Source organism: Pelobates fuscus, chromosome 5 (genome assembly GCF_036172605.1).
Source record: "Pelobates fuscus isolate aPelFus1 chromosome 5, aPelFus1.pri, whole genome shotgun sequence".
NCBI lineage: Eukaryota > Metazoa > Chordata > Amphibia > Anura > Pelobatidae > Pelobates > Pelobates fuscus.
The window spans coordinates 381061228-381087036 of record NC_086321.1 but is presented as its reverse complement, the minus strand read 5'-3'; the positions used below and the strand labels follow the sequence as shown (position 1 = coordinate 381087036).

Below are 25809 nucleotides of genomic sequence, written 5' to 3'. Positions count from 1 at the left end.
GCTCTATATCTAGATCTCTCTCGCTCTATATCTAGATCGCTCTCGCTCTATATCTAGATCTCTCTCTCTCGCTCTATATCTAGATCGCTCTCTCTCGCTCTATATCTAGATCTCTCTCTATATCTAGATCTCTCTCTCTCTCTTGCTCTATATCTAGATCTCTCTCGCTCTATATCTAGATCTCTCTTGCTCTATATCTAGATCTTTCTCGCTCTATATCTAGATCTCTCTCGCTCTATATCTACATCTCTCTCGCTCTATATCTAGATCTTGCTCTATATCTAAATCTATCTCTCTCGCTCTATATCTAGATCTCTCTCTTGCTCTATATCTAGATCTCTCTCTTGCTCTATATCTAGATCTCTCTCTTGCTCTATATCTAGATCTCTCTCTCGCTCTATATCTGATCTCTCTCTCTCTCGCTCTATATCTAGATCTCGCTCTATATCTAGATCTCTCTCTCTCGCTCTATATCTAGATCTCTCTCTATATCTAGATCTCTCTCTCTCTTGCTCTATATCTAGATCTCTCTCGCTCTATATCTAGATCTCTCTTGCTCTATATCTAGATCTCTCTTGCTCTATATCTAGATCTCTCTTGCTCTATATCTAGATCTCTCTTGCTCTATATCTAGATCTCTCTTGCTCTATATCTAGATCTCTCTTGCTCTATATCTAGATCTCTCTTGCTCTATATCTAGATCTCTCTTGCTCTATATCTAGATCTCTCTCTCTTGCTCTATATCTAGATCTCTCTCGCTCTATATCTAGATCTCTCTCGCTCTATATCTAGATCTCTCTTGCTCTATATCTAGATCTCTCTTGCTCTATATCTAGATCTCTCTTGCTCTATATCTAGATCTCTCTTGCTCTATATCTAGATCTCTCTTGCTCTATATCTAGATCTCTCTTGCTCTATATCTAGATCTCTCTCGCTCTATATCTAGATCTCTCTCGCTCTATATCTAGATCTCTCTCGCTCTATATCTAGATCTCTCTTGCTCTATATCTAGATCTCTCTCTCTCGCTCTATATCTAGATCTCTCTCTCTCGCTCTATCTAGATCTCTCTCGCTCTATATCTAGATCTCTCTCGCTCTATATCTAGATCTCTCTTGCTCTATATCTAGATCTCTCTTGCTCTATATCTAGATCTCTCTTGCTCTATATCTAGATCTCTCTTGCTCTATATCTAGATCTCTCTTGCTCTATATCTAGATCTCTCTTGCTCTATATCTAGATCTCTCTTGCTCTATATCTAGATCTCTCTTGCTCTATATCTAGATCTCTCTCGCTCTATATCTAGATCTCTCTCGCTCTATATCTAGATCTCTCTCGCTCTATATCTAGATCTCTCTCGCTCTATATCTAGATCTCTCTCGCTCTATATCTAGATCTCTCTCGCTCTATATCTAGATCTCTCTCGCTCTATATCTAGATCTCTCTCGCTCTATATCTAGATCTCTCTCGCTCTATATCTAGATCTCTCTCGCTCTATATCTAGATCTCTCTCGCTCTATATCTAGATCTTGCTCTATATCTAAATCTATCTCTCTCGCTCTATATCTAGATCTCTCTCTCGCTCTATATCTGATCTCTCTCTCTCTCTCTCGCTCTATATCTAGATCTCGCTCTATATCTAGATCTCAATCGCTCTATATCTAGATCTCAATCGCTCTCGCTCTATATCTAGATCTCAATCGCTCTCGCTCTATATCTAGATCTCAATCGCTCTCGCTCTATATCTAGATCTCAATCGCTCTCGCTCTATATCTAGATCTCAATCGCTCTCGCTCTATATCTAGATCTCAATCGCTCTCGCTCTATATCTAGATCTCAATCGCTCTATATCTAGATCTCAATCGCTCTCGCTCTATATCTAGATCGCTCTCGCTCTATATCTAGATCGCTCTCGCTCTATATCTAGATCGCTCTCGCTCTATATCTAGATCGCTCTCGCTCTATATCTAGATCGCTCTCGCTCTATATCTAGATCGCTCTCGCTCTATATCTAGATCGCTCTCGCTCTATATCTAGATCGCTCTCGCTCTATATCTAGATCGCTCTCGCTCTATATCTAGATCGCTCTCGCTCTATATCTAGATCGCTCTCGCTCTATATCTAGATCGCTCTCGCTCTCGCTCTATATCTAGATCGCTCTCGCTCTCGCTCTATATCTAGATCGCTCTCGCTCTCGCTCTATATCTACATCGCTCTCGCTCTATATCTAGATCGCTCTATATCTAGATCGCTCTATATCTAGATCGCTCTATATCTAGATCGCTCTATATCTAGATCGCTCTATATCTAGATCGCTCTATATCTAGATCGCTCTCGCTCTTGCTCTATATCTAGATCTCTCGCTCTCTCTCTCTCTCTGTCTATCGCTTAAAAATGTAGGTAAAAATAATGTGGATTTAGTTACATTATATGATCATACATTGCATAAGCCTGCCACAACGTCAATGTACCCCATTCTTGACAGGTCCTACTCTATCAGTCTAAAGCCTGCTTGTAGGAGAATAATCCACCTACTATAGGGAAATGCTTTCTCAAAGTACTATGTCCCAGTACTGTCCTAAAACCAAAGGAACCACAATAGTGCTTTCTTTAAAATAGGAAAGTGTATCCAAAGTTCACACATGTATTCCTGAAACTATAGTTTTAAAATCCTTATTTAAGCCTTGCCATAGAGTACCCACCTGTATACTGAATATCAGGTTAAACGCAGAGCCTCCGAGCCTTGCCATAGAGTACCCACCTGTATGCTGAATATCAGGTTACATGCAGAGCCTTCTAGCCTTGCCATAGCGTACCCACCTGTATACTGAATATCAGGTTAAATGCAGAGCCTCAGAGCCTTGCCATAGAGTACCCACCTGTATGCTGAATATCAGGTTACATGCAGAGCCTTGCCATAGAGTACCCACCTGTATGCTGAATATCAGGTTACATGCAGAGCCTTGCCATAGAGTACCCACCTGTATGCTGAATATCAGGTTACATGCAGAGCCTTCGAGCCTTGTCATAGCGTACCCACCTGTATACTGAATATCAGGTTAAATGCAGAGCCTCCGAGCCTTGCCATAGAGTACTTGCCATAGAGTACCCACCTGTATACTGAATATCAGGTTAATTGCAGAGCCTTGCCATAGAGTACCCACCTGTTTACTGAATATCAGGTTAAATGCAGAGCCTCCGAGCCTTGCCATAGAGTACCCACCTGTATACTGAATATCAGGTTAAATGCAGAGCCTCCGAGCCTTGCCATAGAGTACCCACCTGTATACTGAATATCAGGTTAAATGCAGAGCCTCCGAGCCTTGCCATAGAGTCCTTGCCATAGAGTACCCACCTGTATACTGAATATCTGGTTACATGCAGAGCCTCGCCATAGAGTACCCACCTGTATACTGAATATCTGGTTACATGCAGAGCCTCGCCATAGAGTACCCACCTGTATACTGAATATCAGGTTACATGCAGAGCCTCTGAGCCTTTCCATAGAGTACCCACCTGTATACTGAATATCTGGTTACATGCAGAGCCTCGCCATAGAGTACCCACCTGTATACTGAATATCAGGTTACATGCAGAGCCTCTGAGCCTTGCCATAGAGTACCCACCTGTATACTGAAGGAGTACAGCAGGGTGTCTTATTCTATATCATAGGGACCTCTGTGGACCTTATGTCAGTTTAGTGTTGGTGCAGTTTGTAGCCATACACTGTAATTAACATAAGTAAGGTTTTACGGCTGTCTGTGCCCATATACACACACGCCAGCAGCGCTCTCTGCAAAATAGGGAAGTGTGTCCAATGTTCAGACGTGCTCATACCTTTTGCTTCTTTCTGTTGTGCCTTAATTTGGTTAAGGTGTTTTTCCCCCTCTCTCAGTGTGGCCGTGCCATACCCTCGCCACTTATTGTATGAAACAGAGCTTACTCACGTTTCCCATCAGCTTCATAGCTTGACCTCTTATAGTAAGCTCTGTCTTCTGCCTCAAAGAGGCTCCCTGCTGCATCATTTTTCCTGTATTTATAAATTAGCTATTTATATAGCTTCAAAGAGTGCACTTGACATTTTTAGAAACGAAATACAAGACTAAATGCAGCGGGTTGTTTATTTTTATATGTTGTAATTTAATGCGAAGTGCACATATTGACAATCTAAAACAAGATTTATATTATAAAATAATATATCCAGCCTTCCGTTTGTAAAAAATAAAGTGGTGGTTATGTCATCTGAAAATACACCACTGTATTTTGATTTGATTTTAAAATCTTTTCTTAAGAGTTGGAACAAGTGTGGTGGGGGAGATATTCATGTTAATAATGGCTTATACTATATATTAACATCATATTAATATGAAATAACTCACAGTGTCAATTTGTCTCTGTACCGTGCATCAGTAGATGGTAAAAATACTGATACATCTTTTTTTGTAAGTATCATTAAATAATGTAAGTCGTGCAGTTACCTCTTATGTCCACTAGTCGGTATAGATGACTATTTATATTTTTTGCCTCCTCCACCCTTATTTGTCCCAGGAAACTATTAAAACATGTCCAGGCTTTAAAGTCAGTAAGAAACATTGCGCATTGGTCGACATTTTCCATGACTTTTGAAGTGTTGTGAATATGGGGGGCATATGCTATTTCAGGACAGCTGTTTGATAGAGATATAAAATAAATAGCTAATAAAAAGAAATAAGCGGGGCAATTAAGATTTCATCTTTAAGTTGGATGTTACAATGCACTTTCCACTTTCCACTGACCTGTCGGGTGGGTGGGTGCGTTTGTGAAATATGTACAGTGTTGCCAGTTTTCCGTTTATCTATTTGAATAATGCATAGTGTAAAATTGCTCTGGTTTCTTTGCAGTTCAGCAGAATTAAATTTTAATGATTTCCTTGTGTTACAACAGAGGTCTTTATGTGATTGTTGTTATATTTAACATTGCGTACCTGCACTATGTCAGGGTCTGATAAACCCCATGAGCTGCGTCCTCCAAAAAACATTACTGCCGGCTTGGAACGTATTTTTTTCAATATTATTATTGTTAAATATTTTATATTGAACACTGCAGGTGTACTATTTCTTTCTTTGAGACATGGATAAATTAACAAAAAAAAAATCATTAAACTGCACATGTCCAATTGTGTCAGAATGATTTACCATGGGAGCTCTGGCAGAGCTGTGCATGTGCTTCTAGTGCTCTCACAATAAGAAGACTTACCAGCGCCAGGCTGCTGCACTCTTAATGCCAAGCACTTCTAGTTACTGACTTTTCTTCTTTCAGGGCTGTGCGGCATGGCAATTTAAGTAGGCTCATGTCCCCCCCCAAAAAAGAGAAAACAAATTTAGAAAAACAAAACACAAAAGTGTTAAATGTTAACATTTTTAAAATGATTGACAGGTCAGATATGCACCCTTAGATAAAATAGGTACGGTATTTATGTTACTTCGTAATAATTTTAAAAACTTCTAACACTTTTTTTGTTTTGTTTTTTTTCTTTCTAATTTTTTCTTTTTGGTTAATATATTTGTTAATGAGCACAGAGCAGTATGTTCTAAGCACATGGGACCAATACTTGTTTTGCAGAATGATCTGACCTGAAACACTTTACTTCAATTAATATAGTTATTCTTTTAGTGGAAGAGTCCGTTGGGACCCCAGTTTTGTGTTAATGTATCCATGCATTGTCTCACTGGCATGCTTTCTTGTTCCCTTAGATGAAGACGGTTAGCGTGGCCCTGGTGTTATGTCTCAATGTGGGAGTGGATCCTCCAGATGTAGTGAAGACTACGCCATGTGCCCGCCTGGAGTGTTGGATCGGTGAGTTCTTTTATAGTTGTGAATGTGAGAGGAGCAATCGTGGGGGTATAGAACTTAAAAATCCATCAGGTTCCACCAAGGTCAAAGCATAAATGAATATCATTCATTGAATAAGATTTACAACCTGGACATATTTTTTTTTTTAATTCTTTATTTTTGTACTGCGTGGAACACATTGGCATAGCATTTAGGCTTACGCAGATCACATCACTAATATGGTGTTTGTCAAAAGTAGTTACAGAAAGAAAGGGTATCGGTTAAGACAATCATATGGCTGCGCAGTTATAAAGTAGTATGCATTATTAGGGCAGTCCCCCTTTGCTTAATGCGTACCAGTTTGTGGCTTGTATTCCTGCAGGTTTTCTCCTGTGCCCACCAAGCTTGTGGGTCATCAAGAGTTAACTGATAAAACAAATAAAACAATACAACTCAATACTTCAAATATCCTGTACATTTGCTTGTTTCCGAGTTGTAGGACTTGTGGTGGTTTTCGTGTGTTTTTAAATGCTTTGTGTGTCGGTGCATGCAGAGCTACGTCCCATAGAGAGGAGCTCCCTGTGTAGGCCGGTAGTGAACCATGTAACCAGTACATATTTCAAAGTCAAATCCATTCATCATGATTACATTTTCTGTAAACCTGTAATCTTTCAGAAGTGATTTGACAAAGTCCCCTTCCTCTCTGCGCTGCACCCAGTGACCACCCCCTCTTTGGCCACATCGATAATGCGGAGTTAACATTAATAATCGAAATCACTATCCACTCTGAATGGCGATGATTGGTAATTAGTGCTGTTGTGGGTTATGTGGTTTGTTTGGGCATTCTCGGTTTTATATAACAATGATTATATAAAGTGTCCTATGCTAGATAGGAAATATATTATATACATCAATTGTATAACACTTTCAATACTTCATGGACAATTGTGTGCAGCAAAAAGAAATGTTTGAAATAGAGTAATATACATTTCTGTGTGTACTACCCATACCTCTTACATTATGCACGCTAACCGCAGCGTGTAATTCCAAGAGGGCACGCACTGTGTTTATTTCTTACAAATACATCTTCAGGGGTCAGTTTAAATCTGTGAGTTCAAACCCAAAATAACATTGACACAAGGCATATTGCTAGGTGCGCTGATTAGAAAGACATGTTCCCTACTCAAAATCATAAACTGCAATAGAAAATCGAGCTAAGCGGCAAACAAAATAACATTAATAATCCCCCATAAAATGGTTTCATATAGATAAGAAGCAAGCAGCAGTCTCTAATTGCATTAGTTTGTGGGAATGTGTACGTATAACGGGTAGGACAGGCGATTCCCATCATATGTGTGTGTAGATTGTTAAACAGATGGGATGAGTGCGTGTCAGAAGATGGCAAATACAGACATTTATAGTGAAATGCAAAAATTTGATTACTCCCACTATATATGCACCAGCACGGGTTCTCCTCCTTCCATGTTAAATCTAATACAAACTCGCCCTGAAAACATTAACATCATTAATCCTTTTTAGAACGGAGGCATTTTAAAATCCAAAGTTACTCTTTTGCGCAGTTTTGTTTGTCCCCCCTCCAGTTCCATCTGATTGTCACTGTCTCTAATATGAATGCTCTATTGCCACTTGCTTCTGAATTCCAAATCAATCCAGAGGATTTCCACATTGGTTTGTAGATATAGTATCGCCTGCAAAGATTGACCTGTAGTGAATTCTTTTACCCCATTCACAAAGACAAATTCAGGTTAGATTTGATAATGCCGCGCAGTGTCATTGTTTATGGAAACCTTTTAACTAGTTAGCGAACTGGGATTTTACAGACTTGTAAAGGTGCACAACACTCCACCAAGCAAAGACAGGGAAACTGAGAAATATAAGCATTGAGGGAGATTTATGAAAGAGTTCTTTTTAAAACATTTCTATCTAATTTACGTTAATATTTTGTTCTATTTATTAAATCTGTCAAATTTTGTTGTTAAACTCCATATATACAGCGTTTCATGGATGGCCTATGTTTGAGATAAAGCAGGGAACGGTCACTGTTCTGCACATATAGTGGCAGTGCCCGGTTATAGCACCTTATTGGAGGAGCATTGCATCTATCATTGCCAAATTTTCCTATAAATCACCACCTTTCTCCCGGCCCTGTATCGGCTTCATCATACCACTTCACCCACATCCTGATATGAGCACGCCCTGGCAATCCAAATCTTGTACATTGCTAAGCAATTGATTCCCACATATTTAGAAACTGGACGTGGCCCCACCGCCATCTGGTTTACCAAGATAGACATGCTGAGAGTCCTTAAGGACTTGTGGCATTCCACACAGGGGACGTTACTGGCACATACAGGGCTCTGTGGCTCTTGGCTGCCTTCCCTGCTGAATTTCATAACCAGCTTCTTGGGGTAGTAGGACATGTGTAGGGTGGTGCTGGAGGAGAGGAGTACTTGGGGGTCCCGTGGGATGCAGTTCAACTCTCCTCCTCCACGCCCCCATTTTTCCTTCTTTCTTTCTTTCTTTCCGATCCTCTCTTCTTTTCTTTCTTCCAACCCTTTCTCTATTTATTTATTTTTCTTTTGGTTCTATATTGAAGGTCCAACACTGATACAGAGGTGTACGAATAACCAGATGTACTGTATAGCACAGTATATTTAGACCAATGTTTACTGTTAATTCTCTAATCTGTTCTATTAATTGTTACAAAGATTTGTGGCTCCCATGTTAAGGGAAGCACATCTTCAATTACCAGAGTTGGGGACCTGTGCGTTCTACATTGTATATGGATATGACTTATGTATCAAAATTAAATACAAAACTAATAAAGATATAGATATATATATAAAATGTATGTGGCCAGATCTGCAAGTTGCTTGACTGTATTGCAATTACCGAGCGCCCACACGTTCACTCGTGTCCTGGTGCAACCTCGAGAGAGCTCAGTACTGATTTATTGTTCATATTATGCTTCGTATGTCCCTGTATTAATTTTTTTTACTCCTTACATTTCCTGTGAAGTTGTCATTTGATACAAAGCAGTAAATCTTATTTTATAAATAAGCAATGATATCACTTTGCCCTCCAGAGTATCTGGTTTGATGGAAATACTTCAACCGTGTTCTTCATGGTTAATATTACTGTGGGTATAAATCTGTAATAAAACATGTGAACTATAATGTATAGAAAATCTAGGAGGGGGAGGTTCCCTGTACACAACGATGATGAAGAGAAGGGTCCGCATTTTGGCAGGATACAATTTGTTGTATTTATTTCTTTAAATTTTCTTGCTGCTTTCTTTACAACGTTTGTAGTATGATGGGAGATAACCCAAAATTTGCCTTTCGCGTTTCATAGTACACTAATTTTAGGGGCATGATGTTAAATTTAAGCGTTCTGCAAATTTTAAATTTTACCCAACAATTTCCATAGCTGTATTAAAAAGCTTACTCCCAAAGGTCCATTAACAGGATTACCCACAGTAATAAAAGTACTTTAAGGTATAATGTTATTCATAGAGTCAGGGCTCGACAAATCCCAGGCACCAGATCACCATAGCGGCTGAATTTTGTCCTGGCACATGGGTCTTTGTCGGCCAGTTCAGCCAAGACAGCGAGGGACAATGCGGGCGGTGAGTGAGTTTTTTTTTTTTGTTGTCAATCTTTCTTTTATTGAGGCATAGGGTTATTGTGATACAGAATAAAGAGAGGGAGACTTGCAGGGGTTACACAGGCTAATATCATCATATCAAGTTACAAAATCTCCAAGAGTTATCCGCCTCATTTTATATTTTTTTTTAAACAAGCTTAAAACATTGAGCCATTCAAACATGTGGGTTATAATGTATGTCTCGGTTATCCAGCTTAATTAACGTAACGTTGATACATCAATACATATTTTGTGTAGAAACATAAAAATATCAGGCTTTACAATAGTAACAGATTGGTTTAAGTACGCTTATGGGTCGTTCGGTGAAGACGATTTTAAGCAAGCTAGAAATAGATGCAATACATCAAATAAAAGCTTTACATTCAAGGGTATTATCATGTGGAGCATCTAAAGTAAGTGATTCAGGCTAAAACTGAGCCGTGGAGGCCAAGATAGTAACAAGTTAAACTGAGACCACAGGATTATGACAGTCGTATAGTTTAGTTATGCTAACAGATAACAGGTAGGTCAGTATATCGTACAAAATGCCACTTAGTGTCTCGTGCAGCTAAGCCTAGGTATGATGTTTAACGGCCTATGTCAGCCAGACCGGGATAGAGGGTTTACACTGGTTTCAGCAGCCTATTAGCAAGCCGGTTCACCAGTAGGGGTACCGCTCGAGTGGCCTATGGTTTTTGCACCGCATGGTGGCAATTAACATTAGGATGTATGTGGGTTATGAGCCTAACAGAATACACCAGCATAGTCGCATTAGTGAGAGCAGCAAGCAGCTAAAAAATATCGCTGGGCAGGACTGGTTAAAGGGTATTCATGAGTCATTGGACATATAGAGGAGACATGTATTACATCGCTGAAATATAGGGCAGCATGCATGGTGACTGCCTGGATTAATAGTGTCCCGTCTGTTACTGCATATTGTCCAGTGGAATATGCCTGCTGTGCTCCGGGGTGTATGGGTTCTGTCCGTTGAACCATGGGTCAAGTGTGGTCAGGCTGTCAGGTAGTCCAAAGCAGCCCATAGACAGGTTCCTGTAGGCGGTATCCGGGTTGTGTGGCCCAGAACATGGGTAAGCTTTTAGGGAGTCCATAGATGGTGGTCGGTGTGTCCGGTCATCTCTGTTATATCTCGCGCCGGGTGCGCCGTGATGCCTCAGTTGCTTGGTCGTAGGATTTCCCGGCGTTGTGACATTGCCAGCACCATGGGTCACCAGCCTTCGGCCTGGGGCCTTCGTAGGCGCTCGCGCCCTTGCGCCATTGATCCCATCAACAGGATCGTGGGCCCCGGGTTCCGCCGGATTGCGGTCTGTCCCCGGGGGATATGGCAGGCTGTAGAGGGGATCCTCTTGGTGAGCGCCCAGCCCAGAAGAGGGGTGTGTGGTCCCACAGGTAGCTCCGACTACAGGAGTAAAGTGATGCGTTTCGGTGAGTTACCGGATTTAGATGTTGCTGTACGGTATATGTCACCACAGGTTTGCAGCTTTGTATTCCATGCTGGGTCCTGTCTGCAGTCTGCCTCAGGGTCTGCCGGTCTGGCCCCGCACACGTGGCCGCCGCCATTTTGACTGCGGGTCTCAGGCCTTCTTGGTGGGCAAGTAGTGCCTCCGAGTGTGGTCATAAGGCTTGGACCGGGATCACCCCCCCGGTCCGGTGGGGGGGGAACAGGACCGGACCTGCCGATGTGCTATGCGCTTGATCGGCTCCGTCGGGCAGGATAGCGAGGTGGCGGCCGTCCACCTCACTCACCGCCAGGTCGGGTCCCGCTTGGTGCTGCAGGGATCCCGCCTCCGGGGGACTGGAACTCCAAGAGCGAGCCTCACCCCGACTTCGGTAGTCCGCATACAAGGTTGTTGGTCGCTGGGTGCCCCATAAATCGCGGGTTATAGCGTGTATATCACTCGGTCTGCAGGAGCTGCTCTTCCCTGCGACCGCTCGGCTCGGCGGCCCCGCCCCGTGAGTGAGTTTTAATCTTCGAACTCTTCTTTCTTCGTTCAATCGCACTCTGTCACACCTGCAGCGATTCTGAGAACTGAGATATGACTTCACTCTTGCCCCAATGTCACTAAACCAGGCGTGAGAGCTTCGAGAAGCTTTTGAAGATTTCAGGAGCCCCATTGGACCCCAGGGAAATGATCCACTCCAGCTCTACCAAAGGTAAAGATAAAATGTAAATTAAAATAGTAAAAAAAAATAATCTTTGTGTGTGTTTGTCAGTGTGTGTGTCAAATCAGTGAGTACATGTGTTTAGGTGACTGGCCACCCTCCGATCGCATGGGAAAGGTGTTTTTTATTCACCCTTTTCCCCACGCCATGCCTGTCTCGCTGTGACTGGCCCGTCCTCCATTGCTGAGATGATCAATCTTGATCTTGGCCACGCCAATGTTTTCTCACAGGTAAGCATTGGGAGGCTATTTTGCATGCGCTAATCAGCATCTCCTAATAGAGAGATACATTGAATCAATTCATCTCTTTGTAGAACATTCAATGCCTCCATGCAGAGTGTGGAGACACTGAACATAGGTGCTGCACACTGTGCTTCACTGGACTAGGAAACCCTTCTGGTGCCGTCTGAGTGACTGTCAATATGGGTGTTAATAGGCACCAATATAAACACTTTTATCTGAAAAGATAGTGTTTGCATTGAAAATCCTGCAGGAGCATGCTGTACACACCAGAACCACGACTTCATGCTGCAATCGTTCTGGCGGCTATAGTGTCCCTTTAAGAATTTTATTTTTGTAGTTGAAAATTAAGCTTAGTTTAAAAAAAAAAAAAAAAAAAAAGTTGTCTTCTAAATTCCAAATAAATTTGTTAAACCCTGCACTGAGCATTATGAGGAGAGAACGCTTGCACGCAAAGAGCGGAAATGATTTAAATAGTACATGCCCAAGGTACATAAAGGAAATAAATAAAAAACTGAATACATAAAATGATATTGCATATCACATATCATAACCGCGTTGGACACATGTACAGGTATTAACATATATACATACATAATATGGATATTGCTCTGCTGAAACTGCAATACCTAAAGAAATGAAAATCTCATTAAGACCAGGCAAAACAATTGTCCCATTTGAATAAATACCTGGCTATGCTAAGAGAAAAATAACTTTGCTTATGAATTCCTCAAAGGGACAGTACCAAGTGCGTAAACTCGATTTTACCTTCTCTGACGTCAAGGATAACGTGTCCTAGGAATAAATACAGTGGATTTAGGGTGTTGTCAGTGAGAGAATTAATATGTTTGAAGACCCCGTGTTTATCAAATTTCATTATCTTTAATCAATGTATGTAGTGCTTCATAATGTTCTGAGATTTGTTCTGTTTAACCCCTGTCGGTGAGATGTCGTAAAAGACTTTTACTGTTAGTCCTTTATTCCATTTTACTGTTAGCCTTCGTAGGAGTATGTAAGGCTCGTGTTCCTTGACTTATCGGACTGTTGGGATTTGCCTTTCTCTCAAACTGTCAGGCTTCGATAGTTCTTCTTTTGTGCCAATGTTCTCTGTATAATGTAAAAAAAAATCTGTTATACGGATGATCCATGCTTGCATGCTAATTAAATGGCTATTTCAAGACTACCAAACAGAATTGTTTCTACGCACTAGGAACTCTATCAGGGTGCAGACACTGTAGCCTTGGTTGGTGGGAGAGTGCCACCAATGTGCACATACTGTAGCCTTGGTTGGTGGGAGAGTGCCACCAATGCGCACATACTGTAGACTTGGTCGGTGGGAGAGGGCCACCAATTTGCACATACTGTAGTCTTGGTCGGTGGGAGAGTGCCACCAATGTGCAGATACTGTAGCCTTGGTCGGTGGGAGAGTGCCACCAATGCGCACATACTGTAGGCTTGGTTGGTGGGAGAGTGCCACCAATGCACAGATACTGTAGCCTTGGTTGGTGGGAGAGGGCCACCAATGCGCAGATACTGTAGCCTTGGTTGGTGGGAGAGGGCCACCAATGCACAGATACTGTAGCCTTGGTTGGTGGGAGAGGGCCACCAATGCGAAGATACTGTAGCCTTGGTTGGTGGGAGAGGGCCACCAATGCGAAGATACTGTAGCCTTGGTCGGTGGGAGAGGGCCACTAATGCGCAGATACTGTAGCCTTGGTCGGTGGGAGAGTGCCACCAATGCGCACATACTGTAGGCTTGGTTGGTGGGAGAGTGCCACCAATGCACAGATACTGTAGCCTTGGTTGGTGGGAGAGGGCCACCAATGCGCAGATACTGTAGCCTTGGTTGGTGGGAGAGGGCCACCAATGCACAGATACTGTAGCCTTGGTTGGTGGGAGAGGGCCACCAATGCGAAGATACTGTAGCCTTGGTTGGTGGGAGAGGGCCACCAATGCGAAGATACTGTAGCCTTGGTCGGTGGGAGAGGGCCACTAATGCGCAGATACTGTAGCGTTGGTCGGTGGGAGAGGGCCACCAATGCGCAGATACTGTAGCATTGGTCGGTGGGAGAGGGCCACCAATGCGCAGATACTGTAGCCTTGGTCGGTGGGAGAGTGCCACCAATGCGCAGATACTGTAGCCTTGGTTGGTGGGAGAGGGCCACCAATGCGCAGATACTGTAGCCTTGGTTGGTGGGAGAGGGCCACCAATGCGCAGATACTGTAGCCTTGGTCGGTGGGAGAGGGCCACCAATGCGCAGATACTGTAGCCTTGGTTGGTGGGAGAGGGCCACCAATGCGCACATACTGTAGCCTTGGTCGGTGGGAGAGTGCCACCAATGCACAGATACTGTAGCCTTGGTCGGTGGGAGAGGGCCACCAATGCACAGATACTGTAGCCGTGGTTGGTGGGAGAGGGCCACCAATGCGCACATACTGTAGCCATGGTTGGTGGGAGAGTGCCACCAATGCGCACATACTGTAGCCTTGGTTGGTGGGAGAGGGCCACCAATGCGCACATACTGTAGCCGTGGTTGGTGGGAGAGGGCCACCAATGCGCACATACTGTAGCCATGGTTGGTGGGAGAGTGCCACCAATGCGCACATACTGTAGCCGTGGTTGGTGGGAGAGGGCCACCAATGCGCACATACTGTAGCCGTGGTTGGTGGGAGAGTGCCACCAATGCGCACATACTGTAGCCGTGGTTGGTGGGAGAGTGCCACCAATGCGCACATACTGTAGCCTTGGTTGGTGGGAGAGGGCCACCAATGCGCACATACTGTAGCCGTGGTTGGTGGGAGAGGGCCACCAATGCGCACATACTGTAGTCGTGGTTGGTGGGAGAGTGCCACCAATGCGCACATACTGTAGCCTTGGTTGGTGGGAGAGTGCCACCAATGCGCACATACTGTAGCCGTGGTTGGTGGGAGAGGGCCACCAATGCGCACATACTGTAGCCGTGGTTGGTGGGAGAGGGCCACCAATGCGCACATACTGTAGCCTTGGTTGGTGGGAGAGTGCCACCAATGCGCCCCTACTGTAGCCGTGGTTGGTGGGAGAGGGCCACCAATGCGCCCCTACTGTAGCCGTGGTTGGTGGGAGAGTGCCACCAATGCGCACATACTGTAGCCGTGGTTGGTGGGAGAGGGCCACCAATGCGCACATACTGTAGCCTTGGTTGGTGGGAGAGTGCCACCAATGCGCACATACTGTAGCCGTGGTTGGTGGGAGAGGGCCACCAATGCGCCCCTACTGTAGCCGTGGTTGGTGGGAGAGTGCCACCAATGCGCACATACTGTAGCCTTGGTTGGTGGGAGAGGGCCACCAATGCACACATACTGTAGCCGTGGTTGGTGGGAGAGGGCCACCAATGCGCACATACTGTAGTCGTGGTTGGTGGGAGAGTGCCACCAATGCGCACATACTGTAGCCGTGGTTGGTGGGAGAGTGCCACCAATGCGCACATACTGTAGCCGTGGTTGGTGGGAGAGTGCCGCCACTGGCTTTTTTTTTTTTTTTTTTTTTTTTACTGCAATTTCCTTGTGTCCCAAGGCTCTAGGCTAAAATCATTTGTTCAGCTCTCATGCCAAAATATGATTAGAAAAATCTTTATAGTTATTACGGATTATAATTTTTTTTGTTTTAATGTTTTGTTGTTTTTTTGTGATACAAAGTAACAGAAAACATTTATTTTTAAAGGTCTGTAGCATATCCTCTACGGGGTTTTCTGTCCTCTTGGTTTATTACAATAAATAGAATTCATTTTTTAATTATTTCTTTCTCTGTTTTGAAACCCTGTTGCCCTTTACATTAGATATGTCAGCCGTACTTTTGTTGATCGCCCCTATTACAGTGATAAAATGACAGATCCATGGGTATCGGTTTAAAGTACACTGCATTAAGGCTCTAATACTCTACTCCACAGGGACTGACAGGCCTCGCTGATCTGGGATCACTCACTTAGAATGATAATGAAGTGAAGCTCATTAGGATCCTTATTAATGGTTTGTCACAACGTCGTTCAGCTTAGTGCTTTCCAGGAAGAGGTGGTATTTTAATAACCTCACATTCATTTTAATGAGGAGGTTTTTGTCCCATTTACCCCCCTTCACGTCTATAGAGGGTGGATAAACCATTTGCCAGTGATTCCCAGCTCATTAACCCAGGGATTGTATCCTTGATTGTAATTAGCAAGACAAGCTTGAAATGTGTAGCCTGTGCAATATGACATGTTCTGTTTCACTGAGACTTCTCTTAGGAGAACCAACTGCAGTATTATATGCGTACTGTGTGATATTCAGTACAAATCAGTCATTTTACTTCTTCCCTTACCTTTTTATGGTTTTACTAAAGAAACAATGTATGTAAACAAATAATGAAGTAGTTTTTTGGGGTGGGGGAATAAAGGAGCTGTTATGTCACTTGATCATTTTTGAATCCGGATGTAAAGTACTTGCATCCTCAGAATGGGGGTAAGCTCAGACGGTTCCCCCGTCCCATCCAACCCTCTGCCCCAGCAAGTTGGGTCTGTAACACAGATACTCTTACAGCTGTGTGAATGCTTTATTCTTTTTTTTTTTTGCTACATATGGTGCCCTGTTTGTCCTCACACTGGCGCGAGGATTTAGACATGCCAGTTCTCCCCACAATCCTGATCAGAAATGATATGCAATATTTACTTTAAAAATTGTGGCACTCTTAATGGAGAGGCCATGCTGATGTTCATGGTGTTCTGTAAATATATCTTGGTTCATGCTGAAGGAGTCTATTCTCTCTATTACCTTGTCTTGACACGGGCAACCTTTCACAGCGATATCGATTGTGACCGCTGGCTTATAGAAATGTCTAGTCCACTGGTTGGATCACGTTGCCATCCTGCCAGAGAATACACAATCTATAGGTTCTCCTGGGTGTTATGGTTTGTCTCCAGTCCACAGACTTGCTGTACAGGCATTTAACTACTTGACTGTTGAGGGATTGCCTGTAAAGAGGATGGAAGGGGTTTAACCAAAAGGAATCTGTATATTTTAGAGAATCTTTTGAGAAAGAGTGTGAGGAAGGAAAAGGATAAAGGGATAAAAAAAAAATATATATATATACGGTATATAGATATAGAGAGAGATATAAATATAGATATGTATATGTATATGTGTGTGCTGACAGTCTCAAGGCAATCCTATGTGCAGCTTATCCATTGAGTCACTTCTTCTACACCTATTGGGGCTTTAGCTCTGTGTCCCCAGAAGAAGGAACCAGATATCAGACCTGGAGCAACAGAACTGAACTGTAAAATGTAATTATGGGAATGTGATCAGCCCACACTTCTTCTAAGAAAAAAACAAAACCTTTATACCTGCTTTTCATAATGCCCAGACCTTCACACATCTAACTTTCTGTCAAACAAGTTACATTTTGAAATCCGTTTCCTTTCATCAACGCCGTGATCTGTGCAGTACTGCCGATGGCATCTTCTCAGTCATCATATTTTTGATGGATAAACAGGCAGCGCAAACGTTGCTGAAATCCAGCACTCTATCACATCGCTACTCTCCCTTATTAAGAAACCCGTTCCCAGTGTGTAAACAGAAAATACCAGTCTGAGTCCTTAATAAATGGAACCAGCGCTTTACTTTGCATGTAGTAATCTTCCGCAGCCCATTGAACTCTGTGAAAGGTTTGATATACGGTGTCTCCGTGTTAAGATCAGTGCTGATTGATGGGGCAGTGACTTATCAAGTCAAAAAGTAGCAAAAATAAAAGACCTATTGCAGCTCAAGAGACATGTTTTCGCTGGAGGAAAACTAAATTACTTATTGAGTCCTTCTGTAAATAATGATCTATTAGAATGTTCCCCGTCTGTGACAGCCTCAACGCAAGCTCAATCTTAACAAATACTCACAAGAGACCAAACTTTGTTCTATCCAGGTACTTTGATGTACGTGTACATCAGGAACTACAATGAGAACTTTCTCACTGGACTAGGTTACCCCTTTCAGTTTACTGCAGTTCCATATTGAGTGAATAAACCCCAAAGTAAATGGTTACTGACAAATGTGTTTTTCAGGATTGTTCATAGTCCTATGCTGTCTGTCTGAGATTTAATTTTTATTTTCTATTTGTTTCCAGATCCTTTAGCGATGGGTCCCCAGAAAGCCCTGGAAACCATTGGGGCAAACCTGCAGAAGCAATATGAGAACTGGCAGCCTCGGGTGAGTCTTCTCCTGATACTGTGTAAATGAGGAGCTAACACTATGGAAATCAGAGGAATGTTCCCACTGATTGCTCTATATAGCAGACTCTCCCATAGTCTTCAGTTGTTTAAGAATTCCCTCTAAACACATCTGTTCAGAAATGCTTATGGACTCCCAGAGTAACTTCTCTCATAATATTGTAAAGCGCTGCGGAATAAGTTGACGCTGTATAAATATCTATAATAATAGTAATATATGGCTCTACCCTAGAATTCCACTCAATCTGTAACCAGCTTCGTGACTCTTACTGGATGTTAAAACAATTTCATGTTATCCTTTGTACTGTAGACTACCTGTTACTGACCCTTTATTATGCACCATGCTCTAATAATCCCTTGCTGAATGTGGTTGGGTAACCATTTTTAAGCGTGTATTAATTCAGTGCATTTATACGCTATAAACGGGGGTAGGTGCAGCACTTCAGTAATCATTGACAAGGTATATGTGAAGAGAACCAGAGAAGAAATAATAGTGTAGTATTTAAAACTGTAGTGGTGATAAGTAAAATAAAAGATGTGCACTCACACTTTCCTGGAGCTTCAATACAGCTCCAGTTTTATGCACCTGGGTGGAATAATCCCCGCCTATGGATCAAGTGCAGAGGCAATTCTTCGAGTTATAGGTGTGGTAGGGGGTATCGTGTAATGGAGCCGTAAAACCTTGCTCCTCTGATAGCGCTTGAAGTGGTATGATCCCCATTCAAGGATACAGGTGTAAATATTAATTATTCCGTCCATATATATGTGGAGATAAACAAACAGAACCACAATAGTGTACACCGTAAAAAGGAGTGTAAGCCAAAATAAATAAGTTAAACCTACTCACATGCTAAAGAGCCAGTTCCGGTTTGCTCAATCCAAAGGTATGATCCCCACCAGGGATATAGCTCCAAACAATCCAACAGCAGCAAAGTTAGGTCCAATTAAAAAAAATACTTTAATATTACAAAATAATAAAAGTAATACAATATATAATAAAATAGTGATAAAATCGTTAGAAACAATACACTTAACGCGTTTCTCCTTGCATAGGCTCCATTACACGATACCCCCTACCACACCTATAACTCGAAGAATTGCCTTTGCACTTGATCCATAGGCGGGGATTATTCCACCCAGGTGCATAAAACTGGAGCTGTATTGAAGCTCCAGGAAAGTGTGAGTGCACATCTTTTATTTTACTTATCACCACTACAGTTCTAAATACTACACTATTATTTCTTCTCTGGTTCTCTTCACATATACCTTGTCAAGGATTACTGAAGTGCTGCACCTACCCCCCTGTTTATAGCGTATAAATGCACTGAATTAATACACGCTTAAAAATGGTTACCCAACCACATTCAGCAAGGGATTATTAGAGCATGGTGCATAATAAAGGGTCAGTAACAGGTAGTCTACAGTACAAAGGATAACATGAAATTGTAATTATTTTAACATCCAGTAAGAGTCACAAAGCTGGTTACAGATGGAGTGGAATTCTAGGGTAGAGCCATGTGTTACTATTATTATAGTTATTTATACAGCGTTAACTACCCCCCTGTATTTATCCAGTTTTCTGATAGGAAAAGAGAGACTCCGTATTGGTGTTCAAGCTGCTTTTGGACTATTATCACTTTATTTTTGTGTGATTGTGCATTTATACACTATCCCTTCATACACCATACATCTGGCATCAAGCTATCAAAGTCCTGGGGAATAAACTAGGCTCTCTAACCGATGCATTCATGTAACTGGCACATTATAAACAAATTAGGGGCTACAGCAGGGCTTGACAAATCCCAGGTCGCCATGGCGACTATGAATTTTGCACTGGCGCCTGGGATTGGTCGTCTCGTTTCCTCCCGGAGGGGAACTGCAAGCTTAAAAGGGCAGCATTTAAAGACTGTTGGCTTGCCGCCCGCATTCCTCCGAGCCCGCTAACCCACATTGCGCAAAGCTGTGGCTCCCATTCCACAGGGCCATTCTCCTGCGCTCTGGGAGGAAGTTATTACAGTTCCCTTTACTTCTCCTGGCACACAGAGATCTGCACGAGGCTGAGGAGACAGGAGGAGGGGGAGCCTGCAACAGCGGCAGCTGCTCCCATCGGCCGCAGCCAGCCCCCACTAACCTATTGTCATTTGCTCCTGCTCAGTCCCAGGGAAGTCACCCCCTGATCCCAAATGGTAGGAAACAGGAGGGTGGCTAAAATTATGTGTTTTTTTTATTTTTTATTATTATTATGTGTTTATTATTTATTATGTGTGTGTGTATCTGTAATGCCTGTTTGTCTGTGTGTATCTATGAATCTTTGTGTGTGTATCCATTTGAGTGTATCAAATATTACTGTCTGTGTGTCTGTCTGTCTGTGTCTGTCTGTCTGTGTGTGTCTGTCTGTGTGTGTCTGTCTGTCTGTGTGTCTGTCTGTCTGTGTGTCTGTCTGTCTGTGTGTCTGTCTGTCTGTGTGTCTGTCTGTCTGTCTGTGTGTCTGTCTGTCTGTGTCTGTCTGTCTGTCTGTGTCTGTCTGTCTGTGTGTGGGTCTGTCTGTGTGTGGGTCTGTCTGTGTGTGGGTCTGTCTGTGTGTGGGTCTGTCTGTGTGTGGGTCTGTCTGTGTGTGGGTCTGTCTGTGTGTGGGTCTGGGTGGGTGTCTGTCTGTGGGTGTGTCTGGGTGGGTGTCTGTCTGTCTGTGGGTCTGTCGGTCTGTCTGGGTGGGTGTGTTTAAATCCCCAGCCCCTCTGATCGCATTGGAATGGTGGTGATACTCACCCTTTTTCTAACGCTATGCCAGTCTCGCTGCAGCTGGCCAGCCTCCATAGCTAAGATCATCAATCTCCTCATAGAGATGTAATAAATCAATGCATCTCTATGGGGAACGTTCAGCGCCTCCATGCAGAGGAGACACTTTAGGGACCGTTTGAATGACGGCCAGTTGAGGTGTTACTAGGCAGCAATGTAAACACTGCCTTTTCTCTGAAAAGGCACAATTTATTTTGAAAAGCCTGCAGGGACAATCTATAGACACCAGACCACTACATTAAGCTGTAGTAGTTCTGGTGAGTATAGTATGCCTTTAAGAATTGTATTTTTGTCATCCTAACTTTTTTAGCTGGCTCCTAGATTGAAAGCCTTGTAAGAAAGCTGTTTATGGTGATATAATTTAATGAACTGAAGTGGTATTCGTTTTTCAGCATAAGACTTCAGTGTGCACAATTTAACCAAACCATAGAGATCATAGTGTGTGTTAGTCTGTGTACATAATATATCAAACTTTCTTTAAAATTTAGAAACCCAGCGGACCCTCTGTGCCATGGCATTCAAATAGATGCATTATACAAAGTCAGCTTACATTGGCCGTTCGTTCCGTTACGGAGCGCTCATCCATTTGTTATAAGCAGAATGTTGTAGAAATAATTAGGGAGAACGGAAATGGTGATTTATCGTTGAAGAGGTTGTAAATTAAGAAAATTGGTTCAGATTTGCCTAATTATTTTTGTAATAAAATGTTTGTTTTTCTTCTTCTAACTTTGTATTATCTTTTCTTCTTAGTAGTTTGTCCATTGTTCAGTTTCTAGCTGATACTGGGTCACGGTACGCATTGCATTGTTAAATATTAGCTCGACGTAAAATGATTAATTGTCTGGAAACCTTAACCTACCTGGTGGGATATGGACCCCTGTTTCCCACGTTCTACTGCTGTCCACTATGGAATATGTTATCCTGGGAGGCTCCACAGAGTTTCCGGTTTGATTCTGACCATTTGATATTTTCTGTAATTGCTTTTGTAGGATAATTGAGCATATCACACGTTCTACTTTCTAATCTTATTTCTCCCAGCCAGCAGAACCTCCCTATTTAAGGGGGGCTATGCTGGGCCCTTTTGTGGTTCCAGAATCCGTGGTTATATTTTGTCCTGATCTCAGTTCTGTTTTTTGCCCGGCAATATTCTGTTCTCCTGCTCTTGTGTACTTCACCGGTTCTGTTTGCTTTCTGCCTGATTCTGTGGTTTTCTTAATACAAAATTACATCTCATTAGTATATTGGATTAGAATGCAGTACTTCCTTAATTTCCATACTTAAAGGAACACTCTAGATTCAGGAACACAAATGTGCATTCCTCACTCTATAGTGTTATAATCACTATCTAGTCCTCGTGATGCCCTAAATATAGTAAAATCTTACCTTTATTCCAGCCTGCTGGTGCTTGCTCTGCCCCTAATCTGCCTCCTTGGCATCAAGAGTGTCACAATTCTTTCCTGCAGGGACTGACTATACTCACCAAAACTACTACATTAAGTTGTATACCGTACATTAAGCTGTAGTTTTTCTGGTGACTATAGTGTCCCTTTCAAGAAATGCTCTAAGCACTAAAACAACTTTAGCTTAATGAATCAGTTTTGGCATATACATCAATTCTATGACATTTCAGAGTTAAAAATTGCCCAAATACAAAGCAAAAATCACTATTTAGTAGATTTGCTTCAATGAAAACATGCACACATTCAGTAATGCACCCATCCACCCACTCCCCATTGGGTCCTTTATCAGATCTCTTGTCTGCATTCTAAGCCCTCCCCTTCTAACCCCGCCCAGACATTATGTGGCTGTCCAATCACAGACTTCCGAATGCAGCTCAATGAGAAGTCTTTGCAAGAGGGTTCTCTAGGCAATTGCTGCCTCTTTAGTTTATCTCCACTGAGGCAAGATTTTTATAAACTAACCTTGTTACATTCCCTTGGCTGACAATCCGACAATCGGCCCTGTTACTTCCGGGTTGTCTGACAGCCAGGGGGACGTAATTGAAATCTGCCCTTTTGGAAAATTCTTTACACACAAAGCATTTCAGCAAGCTAAAGTTCTTTAGGGGTCTGGAGTGTCCCTTTAAATCAAGTTTATGATTTGGTGTTTTTTTATTTTTTTGTTTTGTTTTTTTAAATACAGCTTTAGCCACACCTCCTCTGTCTGTGACCCATGCAACCAACATGAAAAAATTGTTTAATTTTAACTCCGATCTTAGAGCACATTGTGTTTTATTGAGAAGTTTGTAATATCATGCTCTGTAAATTGAACTTAATCACACACAAGAGGCTGCTGCAGGTTCTAGCGAGCTAATAACAGAGCAGATTAAATAGATAAATTGGGAGCTGCATTCTGGTTCTTGGTTTGGTATAGAAGGGCGCTCTTGGCTGAGTTATAGGGTGTGCAGCTTCACTTGATTATTCTTGGCATAATCTGTTCACTGTATATTCACTGCTTGCCTGTTGATCCTAAACCCATTGATTGGCTGCCACACCCACCTTCATGTGCCACCGATGCATTACCCAGAGACAGTGAGGAGTTAATGTGGGGAAAATAATGTGTGAGGCTTGAGATTGTCTGTGCCGGGGTGGCATTGTAAAGCGAGGCACGTCCGCATTTATTGCACTCCGTAGGGCCCTCGACTTTCTCCTGCAGCAATAAACTGAAGTTGATGTGCCGTCTGCAGTAAAACAATGTTCACATTATGGTGGCCTGTTTTCCCCATGTAAATATTTAAACAAGCACTTGGCCTGTTTTTGTATTTTTTGTATTTTTATTTATTTTAATAAGTATCTTGAATTTGTGGTAGAGGAGGATTGGCTTTTGAAAATATCAAATATTCGGTAACTGCTACAACACAGAGCATTGGGGGTAAAGGGCCTGCTGGGTTGTTGTGGAGAGAGGCAGAGCTAGGGAGACATTCACTGCAAACAATATAGCCTTGTTTCTAAGAAGCTGGGTTTGTGAGCGGTTGCTTAGCAGTTCATACTGGTGAGTGTTATGTACCTGTTCTATTGAGCAGCACAAAGTGCGGGCAGGGGGGAGCACTGGAACGACTTTGAAAAATACATCGTTTTTTTAACTACTTTGTTCTCAGGAAGACAAAAATAATTAGCAAAAAGCATAGTTTGAAGAGGTTGAAACCAATTGCACTTTATTTTTTGACAGAATGTTGTGATTGGTTAGTGGGTATCTGTATTTTGAAGGGTTGTCAACTGTAGGGGATCTTCCAGATTCCACGTTTTACCCTTTCGTCCTACTCTTCCCGTTTCATGTTCCAATTTCTGCCTCGAATACTCTTACATCCTTCTCAAGGGTTCATTATAAATATCAATGGGGCATTCTACATAACCACTATGTTTATTGTATTACTACAGTTAAATATGGTGGCTGTACCTTAATTTTATGTCAAACATTTGTCTAGGAGTCGGACAAAAACCAGTGAATGCGCTCCTTAAACTCACAGCCATGCTCCTTATTTCACTTCCGAATTACCTGTACAGAGCCATGCCACCCTGGACAGCAATGGCACATTGTGACACTGGGCTTATCCTATTGCCACAGCTCACAAGTGGCCACCGTTCCAATAAACTGTGCTTTTTCTTCAAAAGAATGTTGTTTCCCCTGAAGTCTGCGTTTTTTATTTTATGTTCTAGGTTGGTTTTTGGTTTTGGGATGGTTTGCAGTGTAATGCGAAGGTAAGCGACAGTGTGCGTTGTTAACGTTTGAACGCTTGTTAGTTACAGGCTAATGAGGCGTTCCACACATCCTCACGTCTTCAATCCGCATTGGATGAGCCTTGAGCTACATAAATGAAATGTTACCTTCTTGGACTATAATAAACGGCTTCAATCTGCTGTACCTGGTCTCCCACGCGTATGCGCTCTGTCTGAAATTATAATTGGTTTAAATCCATTCTGTGCTAGCTTCCGAGCTCTCTCAATGAGCTTTTGATAGTACTCCAAACAGGCCAGGTCAGGGTGCACTGATTTTTAGTCCATGTGATGAATATTTTTGGTCTGTAAAATAGAGATCATTGTATAGCAATATACGGAGTATTTGCTATTGACATCAATTCATTGTGGATGACACATCACCCGTGGGACAGACATCTTTCCATATCTTGGCAAATACATGACTAGTGATAAAGCAGAGCCATGGATGAAAAATAAGACATATTGATCAGGGGCTGCTATCAGGGCTGACGTGACAAAGTACGCGCTGTTTGCAGTATGCAGTTTACAAACATAAGCCAGAAGAAGCTGTTTAAATGATCTCTCTGCTTCCTACAAGAACGTTTTTTCTGTTTCTACAGGCAGTGGGTATTGACAATGTCTACTCCCGTACTAGAGAGCCATTCCCTGTCACAATCCTTTGCAAACACGGACCTAAGCCGTCTGTCTATATTGTGTATACTAACTGCTGGAGCAGCTGGAGGAGGTATTATTGTAGCCAATAATACTTGCTGCCTCTTAACAGTGGTCACAGAGCCACAGGGTGATTAGCCCCAGCCATGATCCGCTGCCAGCATTAATCTGGCTAGAGGTCATGAGATTTGTATTTCTACAGATTATCTGTGCATCCTGACATCACAACACAACATCCTGTCAATTTCGGGGCCTCATTTCCTATTAGTTGTGGACACTAGAGGATTGCATGAACACTGAATTTGTTTTTGTTCTGAAACTTCGAGCAAATGTGGATTTCAGCGAGCGGTAGTAATGCTGCCTCCGAACAATGTTTTTTGTGCTTTGCAGAACCTTAATATAATTTTGAAATCTGCAGAATTTATATTAATATATTTTGTATTCATCTCTTTAAATAGGTTTCCTGCTCTTGAGCTATTCCTCACAATTAAATTTCGAACTCTGCTTCATTCTGCCACGCA

At 42.5% G+C, this 25809-nt stretch overlaps 1 protein-coding gene across 2 annotated transcripts in view; it reads left to right on the top strand.

The window, feature by feature from the left end:
- Positions 1-25809, top strand: part of RPTOR (regulatory associated protein of MTOR complex 1) — a 204205-nt gene that overhangs the window by 71212 nt on the left and 107184 nt on the right. For both annotated transcript variants that reach the window (XM_063456325.1, XM_063456324.1), the window contains exons 2-3: positions 5731-5833; positions 18023-18105. In XM_063456325.1, the coding sequence (XP_063312395.1) occupies positions 5731-5833; positions 18023-18105 (186 nt within the window). The remainder of the gene's footprint in view (positions 1-5730; positions 5834-18022; positions 18106-25809) is intronic.